At 45.1% G+C, this 14,443-nt stretch overlaps 1 protein-coding gene and 1 long non-coding RNA gene across 4 annotated transcripts in view; one reads left to right on the top strand and one right to left on the bottom strand.

The window, feature by feature from the left end:
- The window catches only part of LOC119846599, a 204,894-nt gene that overhangs the window by 170,223 nt on the left and 20,228 nt on the right, over positions 1–14,443 (top strand). The window lies entirely within an intron of this gene.
- The window catches only part of SORL1 (sortilin related receptor 1), a 101,357-nt gene that overhangs the window by 29,150 nt on the left and 57,764 nt on the right, over positions 1–14,443 (bottom strand). For 2 of the 3 annotated variants that reach the window (XM_038380420.2, XM_043500806.1), the window contains exons 22-30: positions 12,825–12,998; positions 12,318–12,431; positions 11,399–11,521; positions 10,067–10,186; positions 3,921–4,046; positions 3,402–3,509; positions 2,763–2,894; positions 1,429–1,560; positions 430–564 (exon numbers count right to left, since the gene is read on the bottom strand). In XM_038380420.2, the coding sequence (XP_038236348.1) occupies positions 430–564; positions 1,429–1,560; positions 2,763–2,894; positions 3,402–3,509; positions 3,921–4,046; positions 10,067–10,186; positions 11,399–11,521; positions 12,318–12,431; positions 12,825–12,998 (1,164 nt within the window). The remainder of the gene's footprint in view (positions 1–429; positions 565–1,428; positions 1,561–2,762; positions 2,895–3,401; positions 3,510–3,920; positions 4,047–10,066; positions 10,187–11,398; positions 11,522–12,317; positions 12,432–12,824; positions 12,999–14,443) is intronic. The other variant, XM_038380421.2, reaches the window with a different exon arrangement.

Raw genomic sequence — 14,443 nt, forward strand, 5'->3', positions numbered from 1 at the left:
AATCTATTTAGCTGAGCAAAAATTTAAATTTAAATTTAAAGAGTGACTTGATCACAGTCTATAAGTACCTACATGAGGAGCAAAAATTTGATAATGGGCTCTTCAGTCTAACTGAGAAAGGTATAGCAACAGCTGGAAGTTGAAATTAGACAAATCCAGAGTGGAAATAAGATGTAAATGTTTAACAGTGAGCATTATTAGCTTTTGGAACAATTTACCACTAATTGTAATCTCCATCACTGGCAATTTTTAAATCAAGATATGGGATGTTTTTCTAAACGTTGTGCTCTAGTTCACACAGGAATTAATTCAGGGAAGTCCTATGGCCTGTGTTATGCAGGAGGTCAGAGTAGATGATGGCACAGTGGTCCCTTCTGGCTTTATAATCTATGGAACAGGTAACTGAGGCTGCGGGCCCCTTGCTCTTACCCCCACATTCCTTTTCGTCAGACCAATCACCACAGTCGTTCTCCTCATCGCATTTCCACCGGTTAGGGATGCAGTGGCCATTGTCACACTGGAACTGGTAGTAGCGAGAGCAGTTCGGCACTTCCGTTGGGTTTTCTAACAACAACAGGAAATTGTCATGAGGTCCAGCATTCCCGACTCCTCGATGACCCAGGCTCTGTCCATCCTACAGGTGAAGCCTGACTAGTGGTGCTCCATAGCTCACAGAAGCAGTGCTGTTTCCCTGAGAAGCAAACCCCCATCCCTCACCATCTCCACTAGGGTTTTGTCATTGTTATTTACGCAGCACCCAAAGTGGGCTAGGTGGTGTATGGACAGGGAACAGAAGCAGCCTCTGCTCAACGGAGCTTACCATTGAAAACGAGATCACGCACAGTAACGCAAGAGATGAGGCAGGGGAGAATGGAGTGGAGAACGTGGCTAACACAGTCTGAACGTGTGGTTGGCTGTGCATGTTTTCCTAAGGCTTGCAGGGAATAATTACTAACCCTGCTCTCAGATATAAGACCTGTCTGCACTGGATTGGGAATCTGTGCAGCAAATGTGCTCACATATGGCTTCAAGTCAACCACAGTATAGAGAAGGCCCGATATCAGATTATCAAGAATTCAGTGGATATGGTCATGGGAGGCAGCGCGGTCTAGTGGATAGACACGGGACTGGCATTCAGGAGACCCGAATTCTGTCTGCAGTTCTGCCACTGGACTGCAGGGTAGCCTTAAGCAAGCTAAGTTACTGCTCCGTGCCTCAGTTTCCCTAATGGTAAAATAGGGATGATGATACTGATCTCATTAAAACAATGAAATCGACAAATAAAAAACGCTATCCATCTCTCTCTCTATAAAGTGATTGCAGTCTTCCCCATGGTGACCACTTGGTATCTTAGGGTAAGGCAATGCTGTTAATACGCAAAATAAGACTGAGCTGAGGTAGGAAGGGTTAATGATCCTCTCTGCTCACCACAGTTTGCTTCATCAGAGTAATCCCCACAGTCATCCATCCCGTCACATTTCCACACCAAACTGATGCACACGCCATTCTGGCACTGGAAGTTGAACTGGTCGCAGGTCCGGTGAAACTCTGAGTCTTGAGCTAAAAGGGACAAAGCGAAGTTAAAAAAATAAAAAGTCAAATGCAGCTGTTCTTTCTGAGAGCTTAGTACAAAGGGCTCAGATCGTGGCTTGCTGCGGGGAGGAGAGGGCAGGGCACAGAGAATCCAATCTGCCTCATTGCAGAATGGTTCCTTGTGCATGGTTGTGCAATGGTTCCTTGTGCATCTGGCCTGCAAGGACTGGCACTGCTTCACACAGACAATGCCGCTAGGAACCTATAGGAGATGGAGCAGCTTTCTGGCCAGACAGGTGGAATGGGGAGAAGCACCAGCTGCACCTTTACAAAGAGTTGAAGCAAATTCCTTATACAGCCTACATCAAACACTAACTGCCTAGAGCTTGGAAGAAACATCCCGTGCACGCAGAATAGCCCATAACTGTCTATTATGGGCTTCCCTGCACCCTCCTCTGAAGCTTCTGGCACTGGCCACCAGAGGAAAGAGGATACAGCACTAGATGGACCACTGGTCCAGTTTGGCAGTCCCTATGTTTACACACAGACGTACACTCCTCCAGCTGCCCTGGGTGGCATTACATTGACTCAGCTGGAATGATCTGCGAGAGAGGATGTATGCACCCCCTGGCCCCAAAGCAGCCTCTGGCTGTAAAAGCCAGGTTAGAGTCCTATGGGCCAAAAGCCCAGCTTTGTCAAACATGCTGGTGAAACAACTGGTCCCACTGAACTTGGACTGTAAGCATCCCAGGGATAAAAAGTAATTGCTTGGATTTTGGTGACAACCCACCCAAAACAGCGGCCAACAGAAACCAGGATTTTTAATGTCAACGAAATGCTATTCAGGTCATTTACATCCAGAATGGGCCTGATTTAAAGGAACATACAAGTGGCTTGGTATGTCATTGACACAGTCCAGAAATGACACACTAAACCCCTCTGCGCTCTCCCTAAGGACGCTTATTTATTCCCTTCTGGTATCTCTTCAGAGCGGTGTTGCCTAGCGGATGGAGCACTGGACTGGGGTGGGGCTCTGCAGACCGTGGTTTCTAATCACAGTTTTGCCACTGGCCTACTGGGTGATATGGGGCAAGATATTTCACTGCCTGGTGCCTCTATTCCCCCCCAAGATAATGGTACTGACCTTTGTAAAGTGCTTTGAGATCTACTGATGAAAAGCACTAGGTATTAGGTAAATGCTAGGTTATTGGTATTACTATCACACTTACAGCATCCAGCATAGTTGGCATCTTCATCCGAGCCATCCCGACACTGCACAATGCCGTCACACACCATAGAGTGGAACAAGCACTGCTGCCGGTTCTTACACACAAAGTCCATGTAACGCGTGCACAGGGGGTCTGGAGGAATCAAAGGGATTGCAGGGGGAAATGACAGCATTTCAGTGCATGGCGGTAAGAAACATTTGTACAGAGCCTAGCACAATGCGATCCTGGTCTATGACTAGGCTCCTACATGCTATGGTAATACAAATAATATGTAATAACTACACTGTACACCAAGTTATTTTGTTGTCTAATCTATGTGTACTTAACCACCCTCTCTGACTTACAGAGAGTTAAATACAGTGGCTAGATCTTATCAAGAGTTGGATAATTTTGATGACCAATAATACAAGCTACGCAGCTATTCAAGCTTATTGTGTGTCATGTGTCAGGATGAAAGCGATATGCACTAGGTATTAAGAAGGAATCGCCCGCCACCCTGTCTATAGAGCTACATAGGTGGCTATGTACATTATACAGGGAACTTTTGCTTTCCTTTGAAGCATGAGGTGTTCCAGACGGGATGTGGTATTCAATTGACCCATCTGGTGCTGCAAATTCCAAGTCCCTGTGTGTACCCACCGCAGTGCTGTTCATCAGAGCCATCAGAGCAGTCATGCAGCCCATCACAGTGCTTGCTATTTGGGATGCAGGTTCCATTCGGACACTGGAAACCGTTGCACTTTTTTTCTAAAATTCATTTGGAAAAGCAGCCTTAAGTATGGAAGAACTTCAGCACAGAGGAACGTAATTAGGGTTTGGCTTTGTTTGTTAGTCCAGAATGGCCAAATCCCAGGGGCATTCGACACCACGAAGAAAACCCCCAGGATCAGCTGCACCCTTTGTCCATATAGTCTATTCAGATTGGAGGCTCTTTGGGGCAAGGACTGCGCATGCAAAGGGGCCCTGGTCTTGGGCGTGTGCCACAATCAACCAATCAATAATGATGTGGTTTTAGGGCTCCCCAAGTTTGCTGCTGTTCTGTTGTGTCCGTTTAAGAGTGACAAAGCTAGTGTGCATTCCATAAGACGACAGGCCAGTGACTTAGAAAATAACAACTGTAACTCCCCCCCACCCCACAGGCGAGATGAGAGCTCTCACCACACTTGACAGGGTCCTCGTCGGAGCCATCCTGACAGTCGGCGTCACCATCACAAGCCCACCTCTGGGGAATGCACTGCCCATTGTGGCACTGGAAACTGGAGGTTTCACACGTATGGTATACTGCTGAAAACAAAAAGAAAGCATTTACAGACTCATTGATTTCATTTGGGCTCCATGGAAATAAACCACCATTCTTTTCTTTTGTTAAGTTTATTTGTGACACATTTAAATATATGTTCACATACATACTATTATTAATAATTATTATTTGTATTGTGGCAGCATCTACGAGCCAGAGTCATGGGCCAGGACTCCAGTGTGGTAGGCACTCTACATGTTGATTTATCGTCCTCTTATGAGTGTCAGGGCTCCAGGGTCCCATTTGGCCGGCTTACTGACTTGCTCTGTGATCCTGAGCAAGTCATCTTATCCGCTTGTGCCTCAGTTTCTCCACCTGTAGAATAGGGACAGTACTTACCGACCTACTGTACCTCATAAGGTTGACTATGGAGGTTAATGAATGTTTCTAAAGCTCTCTGAGACCTCTGGAGTCAGCCCTTTCTTATTGTTTCAGTCCTTTGGGTCAGCTGGCAAAGGTAATGATGTCTGGCCCTTGCTGAAACAGCAACTGACAAACCTTGGTGAGCTGGCACCCCCCTTTATATAGGGGGTGATACCACCAAAAGGGTTTTGAGCACCACTGCCATCTGCTGGCAGGGAGGATCTGCACACAAAAGTCTGACTTGGCACTGAGTATCAAAAAGAGAACTTGTTTGTATTTTAGGTTCTCAAAGATATTCTTAACTAGACTTAGGATGGGATTTTCAAAGTTTCCTAGGAGACTTAGACACCAGATTCCCAGTGGATATCAATAGAACTTGGGCACCCACCTCCCTTAAGCTCCCACTTTGAAAATCTCTGCCTAAAATATGTTTTTTTTAAATAAGTCATTTTGGAGCCTAATTTATGTGCCGTACCTCTTCAAATAAAAAAAAACACGCTAACATGAGAGAATACTCTTCGTTATCTAGAAAAAGAGCAACATTTGACTTAATTAAATTGCATGCTACTACATTTTAGTCTAGCTAGTGACATGAACTTCCAGATATTTTAAAATACTAGTCATCTGGTATGAATATTCTATTAGGTATTCACTGTGAAATATTATTATTTTAGATAAGAGCAATAAATGCAGCCAGCAGAGTTAGAAGACAGGTTTCTCAAATAATTGTGATTCTTATCGATAATTTCAATTTTAAGCTTAAAAAACCAATACGCTTTCTGAAGTAGGTTCACTTCTTCCTCTAGTAATTCTCACTCAGAAAGTCATAAGAGATCAGTGATACCAAAATATATCTCCTTTCACACCCACACATTTGGAATACCAACTACTGGAATCCCCAAGCTAAACAGTTCCAACCATATATAATGATGAAATTCTGTAATGGATTTAGTAATTACATATGTCTAAATTCTGTGGTTATGGTGTAAGCATAACTCCCATTGATATAAAAGGGAGTTTGCTCAAGTAAATTCTCCAGAACTTGATCCAGAACCAGGGCATTTATTGTTTAAAAATATGTCTGTTTGGAAAACTGCATTTAAACACTGAAGAATTTACACTGTATAACTTTAAAGCCAAAAGAGACTATGCTGATAATCTAATCTGATTTCCTGCATAACCAGATTAGAGACCTTCACCCAGTAATTTCTGCATCTAACCTATACCCTATATCTATTTGGGTTAGGGCATATCTTTTAGAAAGACAGCTTGTCTTGACTTAAAGATTTCAAGTGATGGAGAATCCACCACATCTATAAATAAGTTAAATAGCCTCCATGACACTGTACCCTGTATTTTTCATAATGATATTATGATATGATTATGATGTATTTTATGAAAGGTAAGTGACGTGAGGTGTCATTGGAAAAGTTATATTTGCTGAATATGATTATCCTATTTGTACGCATGTATCATTTTTGTATCTGAAGTTATGAATATTGACTATGTAACTGTATTTCAAATGTAGTCACAACTTGGTAACGCCCACTAGACAAGATGTTTTCAGCCTAGATAGTCGGTGGGGAAGGGCCTATTCAGGGCAATGGGCCATTAGGAAAAAACAAAAGCCATTAGGAGAAGCTTATCTCCCACCTGGGGAGCCTTCCCGAAAACGCTACAGACAGCCTCTGAGTAATGGCTGCTATGACTCTACAAGGACATGTGATGAAACCATATGTCTCTGGACTTTATCTTGGGATGTCAGTATTTTTCCACAGACTTGTCTGGGAACCACGCTTTGGAAACACAGGGTTCCCGCCCTATGCAAAAGCTATATAAGGCAGGGAGTGACATCATCTGGGATTCTTCATTCCCCGCACAAGGAGACTCCTGGAAACACATGAGGAACAAAGACTGAATTTGGGGAAGTGCTGGACCCAGGTTAAAAGGATTTTTAGCCTATGAATGAGACACCTGGGGATTCCAAGCTGTAAAGCAAGTGCAGCTTGCCCTTAAGAATCTGCAGCCTGTTTGTATCAGCTCTTAGCGTGAGAATCTGCTAATTCATATCCAATCTATTTCGTAGATTAAGCTTAGTTTGCATTTTTTGTTTATTTGCTAGGAAATCTGCTTTGATCTGTTTGCTATCACTTATAATCACTTAAAATCTATCTTTTGTAGTTAATAAACTTGGTTCTGCTTTATCTAAACCAGTGAGTTGGAGTAAAGTATATGGGAATCATAACTCAGGGGCAAAGGCTGTTGCATGTTCCTTTCCACACTGAGGGAGGGGGCGAATTTTATGAGCTTATGCTGTACAATTCCCTGTGCTGTGCAAGATGGTATAATTTTGTGTTTATACTCCAGATGGGGTGTGTGCCTGGGAAACGAGGAGTTGCCTTATCTGTAGCTTTCCTATGCAGAGGCTGGTCAGAGAGCATGCATATAACTGCAGCTGGGTGTGTCCCTACCTCTGTGTATGCTGGTGAAAGTGAAGGCTAGAGGGCTTTGCAGGTGATCACAGCAGTACAATGGGAGAAGGAGCCCAGGCTGGTGGGAAAGGGGCCTAGTGGTACCCCAGTTCCAGGTGGCACCCCAGGGGGAACCTGCCACAGCCTCCCTCAAAAATCTTCATCTTGTTTCTAGTCTGAATTTGTCTAGCTTCAACTTCCAACCACCAAATATCATTATACCTTTTTCTGCTAGATTAAACAGCCTTCTACAATCAGAATTCTCTTCACTGTGCAGATACATGAAGACTGTTTAACTGAAAATATCAGAGCAGATGTAATGTATAAAAAGTGGGGACTGAATTTTAGTATGTTCTTAGGACTCTTCTCACTTATATCCACTAGTGTAAACTCCGTTGTTATCACTGGGTTGACTCCAGTGTATGAGTAGAGAATCCGGACCACTAATTCAAGGCCTGATGTAAAAGTGTCAATCCGGAGTGACTCTATTTTTCTCCAGCTGAGTTGCACTGGTGTAAATCAGTTGTCAGTAAAAGGGGAATCAGGTCCTTAGCGTACGACTTTGCATAAATTACATCCTCTTTATAGCTCAATCACCGCAGCTGGAATGCTAGGTAAAAAGGCAAGGCCATGCTGAAGAGCAGTCACTATTGGAGCCGAGCATCCCTTCTCTGAGATAAATAGTTTAGAAACTGCTAAGAAAATCCTTCTTTTCCGCAATGCGTTTTACTGTTACAAAACAATCAGAGTCCAAGCTGTAAAATTAGGTCAGTGCACACCCAGCCTATTTTCAGTCTGTACATGTTGTAACAACTGCGCACTTTTCAGGGAGAAGTATTCTTATTAGTTAACATCTTGATCTTCAGGACCAATGGTTACAATTATGCCTCCTTATTTTTCAGATCTTCAAAGGTAGGGGAATCCTGTTTTTATAGCAGACCACGTGGTAATACATTTTTTAAGCAAGTTTTGAAGCACTGTCAGGTGTAAACGGCACTACAGATGAATGACCTCAATGTTGATTTGATTCCATCAGTGTAATTTTGCAAATATAAGCAAAAATGAATCACTGCGCACATCAAAAAACAGTCAGCACTTTCAGAAACGCAGCAATTAAGTTGCTAAAATCAACAGATCATAAGCTAGATGCTTATTCTCTCAGGAATATGATCTTATTAGTTTCCTGGCCCAATTTGTACATGCTGGGTCACCCACAGCTCCAACTGACAAGTTGTTCAGCGCCTGTGAAAAACAGGGCATGTAGCAACATGTTTTGTAGGGCTTTATGCAAAAAGGGCATTTGCTGGTGAGAGGTTTTTATTTTTAATAATTTCGAAAATCATGTTTCTCCCTTACTATTTATAAGTCTACAGAAATTTAAAACCAAAATTTGTTTCCCTGAAATTATTTCCTCTATTGCTTGTATTTGCCCTGGTTTGTTATTGTAAGGTCACTCATAAGTAATGGGCTCCTACCACGGTTTGAGTTTTAGACTGTATTTCATATGCACTGTGACAGGGTCGGGCAGATGGCTATAGGAGAGTAATAGAAGGCAGATATATTAGCCCCAGGTTAAGTAGGTCCCTTTTCCCTGGGTAAGGTAAGAGGGAAGGTTCCAGAAAAATCAGGAACTTGCTGGAGACAATTAAGACAGACAGGCTGATTAGAACACCTGCAGCCAATCAAGAAGCTGCCAGAATCAATTAAGGAAGGCTAATCAGGGCACCTGGGTTTAAAAAGGAGCTTACTTCAGTTTGTGGTGCGCATGTAAGGAGCTGGGAGAAAGAGGCGCTAGGAGCTGAGAGTGAGAATGCGGACTGTTGGAGGACTGAGGTGTACAAGCATTATCAGACACCAGGAGGAAGGTCCTATGGTGAGGATAAAGAAGGTGTTGGGAGGAGGCCATGGGGAAGTAGCCCAGGGAGTTGTAGCTGTCGCACAGCTGTTCCAGGAGGCACTCTAGACAGCTGCATTTCACAGGGCCCTGCACTGGGACCTGGAGTAGAGGGTGGGCCCGGGTTCCCCCCAAACCTCCCACCTCCTGGTCAGACACAGGAGGAGTCGACCTGGACTCTGAATTCAGAAAAACGGCCAAGCTGAGGGCTGCCGTGAAGCTCCAAGGCGAGCAAATCCGCCAATAAGCGCAAGACCCACCAAGGTAGAGCAGGAACTTTGTCACAGCAAAAATGATACATAGTTTGCCAATAAATATTAAGGTGAAAAGGGGAGATGATCCACATTTTCTGTCTGCCAACTAACCTGGAGCATGTTTTAAATACAGGAGAGTATTGTAAAGGTAGGGTAGACACTTGAGCTAAGAAGAGAGAGAATTCAGAGCTAAGGCTCTCACTGCATTCTTCATTCATGCCAGAACAAATACTTAACAGGTACCTTATTTTCAAATCACATTAACGTACTCATTTTCAAAAACCCTTGCAAGGCAGGTGACTATTATCCCACTTTTACAGATGAGGAAACTGAGGCCTGGAGGTTAAACAATTTAGCCAAGGTCTCGGGGCAAATTACTGTCAGCCATGGGATTAGAAATTGGTTCTGGCTCCATGCTCAATCCACTAGCCTGTTTGCTGCTATATTAGGATCTAGTGCAGTGGTTTCCAAAGTGGGCCATGAGTTTGTTTTAATGGGGGGGCCAGGCCCAGCTTTACACTCCCCGCTGCCCCAGGGATGAAGCCAAAGCCAAAGCAACTTAGCTTTGCAGGGTCCCTTGTGGCATGGGGGCCCCCTGATTCTGGACTTTGGAATCTAGAGTAATACAGGGCACTGGGATCACGTAGTAATTTTTGTTGTCAGAAGTGGGTTGCAGTGCAATGAAGTCTGAGAACTGCTGATCTAGTCCAAAACCCACAGGTATCTCTCCACTGACTTCAGCCCACGCTGGCTCCGTTCTTCTGTTGCTGCAGTGTTTCCATCTTAACTTCTATGTCACTGCCCATCAGGATTTCCCTGCAGTAGCCACTAGCACAAAATACAGGAGCAATAGGACAATGGAAGATCCAGTCTCATGACACGGCAGGGTTAACACCTTCCTGCGCAGCATGTACTCTTCTGCACAGAGCTACCCTAATGCAAACCCTTTAAAAACACAGCAGCTGACAGCTAGCAACGAGCAACTCCAGCAGAGGGTTTCTCGAGCACATCCCAATGCTTACCAGTGCAGTTCGCTTCATCTGACCAGTCTCTGCAGTCGTTATCGCCATCACACATCCAAGAAAGACGAATGCACATCCCCGAGCTGCAGCTGAATTCATCACTTCTACACTGGTGAGCGTCTACAAACAAGTCACCCAAAGTTCAGATGGGGTGATGGGGGTGGGGGGGATTGAACACAAGCTGTTGACTTAGAATAAAGAGCTGACATTTCATAACCGGCAGCCTAAGCAGCTCAGAAAATCTGTTCTGGGCTTGAAAGTATTTTTAGTGCATTGTTTCTAGCCCTGAAAGATCAAAAGCTACCACGTCACTCTGATTCCCATCTTCTGTTCTTCCCGTGGATTTAACAGTCTGCTGCTCAGGAACTATTAGCCTTAGAGGTTGACAGCCTCACCCACAACCCATTCAAGAGGCTGGGAGCTGCAAATGCTCAGCTGCCTTTGAAAAATCAGGCCAGAATCTCCTTTGAAATGAGGGATTCTGAGCTCCTTAGGAAGTGCTGCAAAGAACTGGCTAGTGTGTGCCTGCACCACTGCCCTCTGCTGGATGGAGGTGGAGCTGCTCGACACTGTGCCATACACCCTAGACTGCACACAAGTAATGGAGACTCCCCTTTCGGTTAGGAGCCTGTGCTGTTAATGCAGGAGACTGAGTCCTAACCCTGCTATTACTGTGCTCATGATGTGCAGCCATGAACTTGCTAAATGGCCAAGGATTTCTTACCAGTATGAAGCAACTGGGGGAGGGTGAAGGGGAACCTACTGTTGCAGCACTTGAATTTGCAGCCCCAAAGGCTTTAGGAAATACCAGATCTTGGAGCTGTCTAGCCTGTCCGGGTGCTTTGAGGCAGCTGTGTTTTTACCCTTCTCCAAGACCGAACACATCAACTCTCAGAAACTGCATGCGTATAATTTTTAATCCCTGCCCGATTATTTTGTTTTATGGCAGATGTGCATGGCAGGTGAAGGGAGCTGGGAACATCTGATATCAGTGCCTCCCTGCCAGCTCAAGACGTCACACCTCGGGTGGGGTGGATATGGGCTGTCATTGCTCTTTATTGCTCTTTTGTCCTATGCATCTCATCCCCTCCCCTGGACCACATCTGCACTAGCTGCCTGACGGCATCCAGGAAGGGGCTAGTAAGCCCTGGACAGTGCGCAAAGTGGGTCCCCTTCAGTGATCTCCTGAGAGCCAGAGACGCTGCCTTGCCCTGTCTCCATCCGGGCAGGCTCACGCCCTGCCTGGTGGAGAGAACAGTGATATTCTTCCTAAGGGGGGAAAGGGAAAGGACATCCAACTGAGACAAACAGCTCGCTCCTTATCATGCTTACCGCAGTGGCTTTCATCGCTGTTATCTCCACAGTCGTCTTCCAGGTCACATTTATAGGACAGCGGGATGCAGGTCCCTGAGCCCTGGCAGCGGAACTGAGTCTCGCTATCACAGACTGTTGTGGCTAAAACAAGGAGGGGGATGGAGGGAAAGAAGAGAGAGGTTTCAAGGCCACCAATTAAATAATTCTGCCCCTGACCCAAACTTGCATGTTCTAATAAAAGCAAGGGGAATAACATGGAGGGAAAGAGCTTCCTCGGAGATATTCTTGCTACAGATTCTGGCTATGTGCTGGATGAATTTCTCCTAGTTCAGGGCAGTAAGGGCTTAATGGTCTGACCCAGAGATGGGACTGAAACCAGTTCCACACTGCAATACCAAGCCCGGAGAAAGTACCCTCCAACTGGACAGAAGAAAAGATGAGGAATTTGGTTTCATGGCTGGCTTGGCCTGATGTGGGGGACCTTGAGTCTAAGCAGCCATCAGTTAGGAACCTTAGGAGCAGCTAAGCCTGGGGAGACGGTTTGGCCTGGACTTTATTGTCTTATTGTTCAGTTGCTTGACATTCGGTCCCAAATCCAGGTCCTAACTTTGAACCTGGCCCTGTTTCTGTAATGGGCTGAGCCATACCTCTATGACTTGGGGACAGCTCGGCCAGATGGCTGTTTCTTCCCTTCATAAGCTCATTGGGCTCTTTGTCTGATTTTCATTCAGAGGATGGCTTGCTCCTTGAATGTACCTGAACTAGCTTCATTAGGATATACCACACCACAAGGGCTTGTAGGAAGGGTGGAAAGACCATATTCATTATTACTAATCCCCTCTCCATCACTGGTGGAAGCCTTTTGCTCCCCAGGCAGGCTTGATAAATGATTACCGATCAGGACGCATACACAAAGTGACCACAGAAGGACACTTACGGCAATTCTTCTCATCACTCATGTCTCCGCAATCGTTATCGTTGTCACACTGCCAAATGCTGTTGATGCAATTCCCGTTGAAGCATCTATACTGGTTAGGCAGACAGGTGTTATCTAGTGCCCAGCGTGTTAAAAAAAACAAACAAACAAGCTACAATTAGGCACAGCACCATTATCTTTGCCAAAAGAAAAGGAGTACTTGTGGCACCTTAGAGACTAACAGATTTATATGAGCATAAGCTTTCGTGAGTTACAGAGCTGTAGCTCACGAAAGCTTATGCTCAAATAAATCTGTTAGTCTCTGAGGTGCCACAAGTTCTCCTTTTCTTTTTGCGGATACAGACTAACACTGCTGCTACTCTGAAACCTATCTTTGCCAAGTGATCATCACTCTTTCTAAGCTTTACACTGCAGGTCAAAAGGTAAAGTCAAGCTGACCTATCTCCCAACTAAGGAATTTATCATTTTTCAGGATTAAATAGCAGCAGGAGTTAAATAGGGTTTTACCTTCCTTGATGCAGGTGTTGTTCTTCATCACGTATCTATGTGGACAATCACACTTCACTTCCCCTGATGGGAGCACGGTGCTGGAGACTCCCTCAGGACACTTGCAGCTTCTGCTGTTGTTTGATTTGGGCAAACACAACAAACTGCAAGGCTTGGTGATGCAGGCATTCCGCCCTGTCGGGAGGGAACAAAGTAACTATCTGGCACTGCAGTACAGGGCAGGGAACCTGCCACCACGTCTCCGATCATCCCCTTGATTCAGGCTGCTATGCAGGCTCTCTGGGCACCTGGGTGTCAGCTTCACTTGGTTACGTATTTAGTCTGGCCTTGGGAGATGCCAAGAGCACTCCACACCCACTGATTTCAATGAGGCTTGAATGCACGCTCAGTGCCCTACTAGATCAGGCCCTTCGATCCTAGTGAGAGGTGGTTTTCAGATTAATAAGTAAACAGGATACACCACGCAGATCCCCCACTGCCTTATATAGTCGTGAAATATGAATAATTGAATGGAGGTTTTTTTCCTCGCCTCAAATGAGATGGTGAAGTCAAACCACGCTCTTTGGGACAGAAACCATGTTTCTATTTTGTGTTTGTACAGCGCCTAGCACAACGGGGTCTTTGTCTACGACGGAGGCTTCTAGACACGGCTACAATACAAATAAATAATAATTAATAATAGACCAACACTGAGAATGCAGTGCTCTCTCACTTGAGCTTGGGGAAGATTTAATTTAATTCCCTAGAACACAAGTTTCAACTAGGGCTCGGGACCACCTTCCATTTCTTAAGCGCTTGATGGGAAGAGTCACAGAGCTTAAGACCAGAAGGAACCACCAAATCATGAAGTATGATCTTCTGCATATCACAGGCCACCAAAACTACCAACCACAAATACACTAAACTCAACAGCGAAAATGAGACCAAAGGATTACAGCCCACAGGCGCCAAGACTATTATGTGTCACAGGCAGAGAATAGGAGGGACCAAGGTGCACCAATGCCCGAGGACCCTGCAATGGCAGGAAACTGATGGAGATAAACTCAGATGATTCTGGCAAGCGGTCCCTTCTAACCCTATGATTCATGCTGCAGACGGAAGGCAAAAAAATCCTGCAGAGGGTCCCAAAACTTCTTCCTGTCCTGACAAGTTGTGGCAGCCTGGAAAGGGTTGAGAAGCACCATCCTGGAGACCTTTCTGAAGGCCACCCCAGGAAGCATTACTTTCCAAAGGCTCGCTAATAAACCTCATTAAAGTGTCAGGGAGGAAGCAGGGGCTTCTCATCAGCAGCTCCATGCTAACAAGAGCATTTCAGAAAACACAGCGACTTAAGGGCCAGTTAATCGGCACTTAACAGCCTCCTGATCAGGCTGAGCACCTGCTGAGGCTTAAACACAACTGAACAGCCTTTTGTTTCAGAGGGATCAGATGAAGTCCACAGCATCTCCTGGAAACTAAGGGGTCACTGACTTTCTGCTCGGGTGGGCTCATTTTAAGATGCTACTTTAAATTCATTCTAAGCCATCTGGAGGCCTCTCAGTCACGGGTTTATCAAGTCTATGGCTCTGAACTCTTAAATATTCGTGCTACTGTTTCATCTAAAGACAGTTCACTCTCAA

The sequence above is a fragment of the Dermochelys coriacea genome, chromosome 22 (genome assembly GCF_009764565.3).
Source record: "Dermochelys coriacea isolate rDerCor1 chromosome 22, rDerCor1.pri.v4, whole genome shotgun sequence".
Lineage (NCBI taxonomy): Eukaryota > Metazoa > Chordata > Testudines > Dermochelyidae > Dermochelys > Dermochelys coriacea.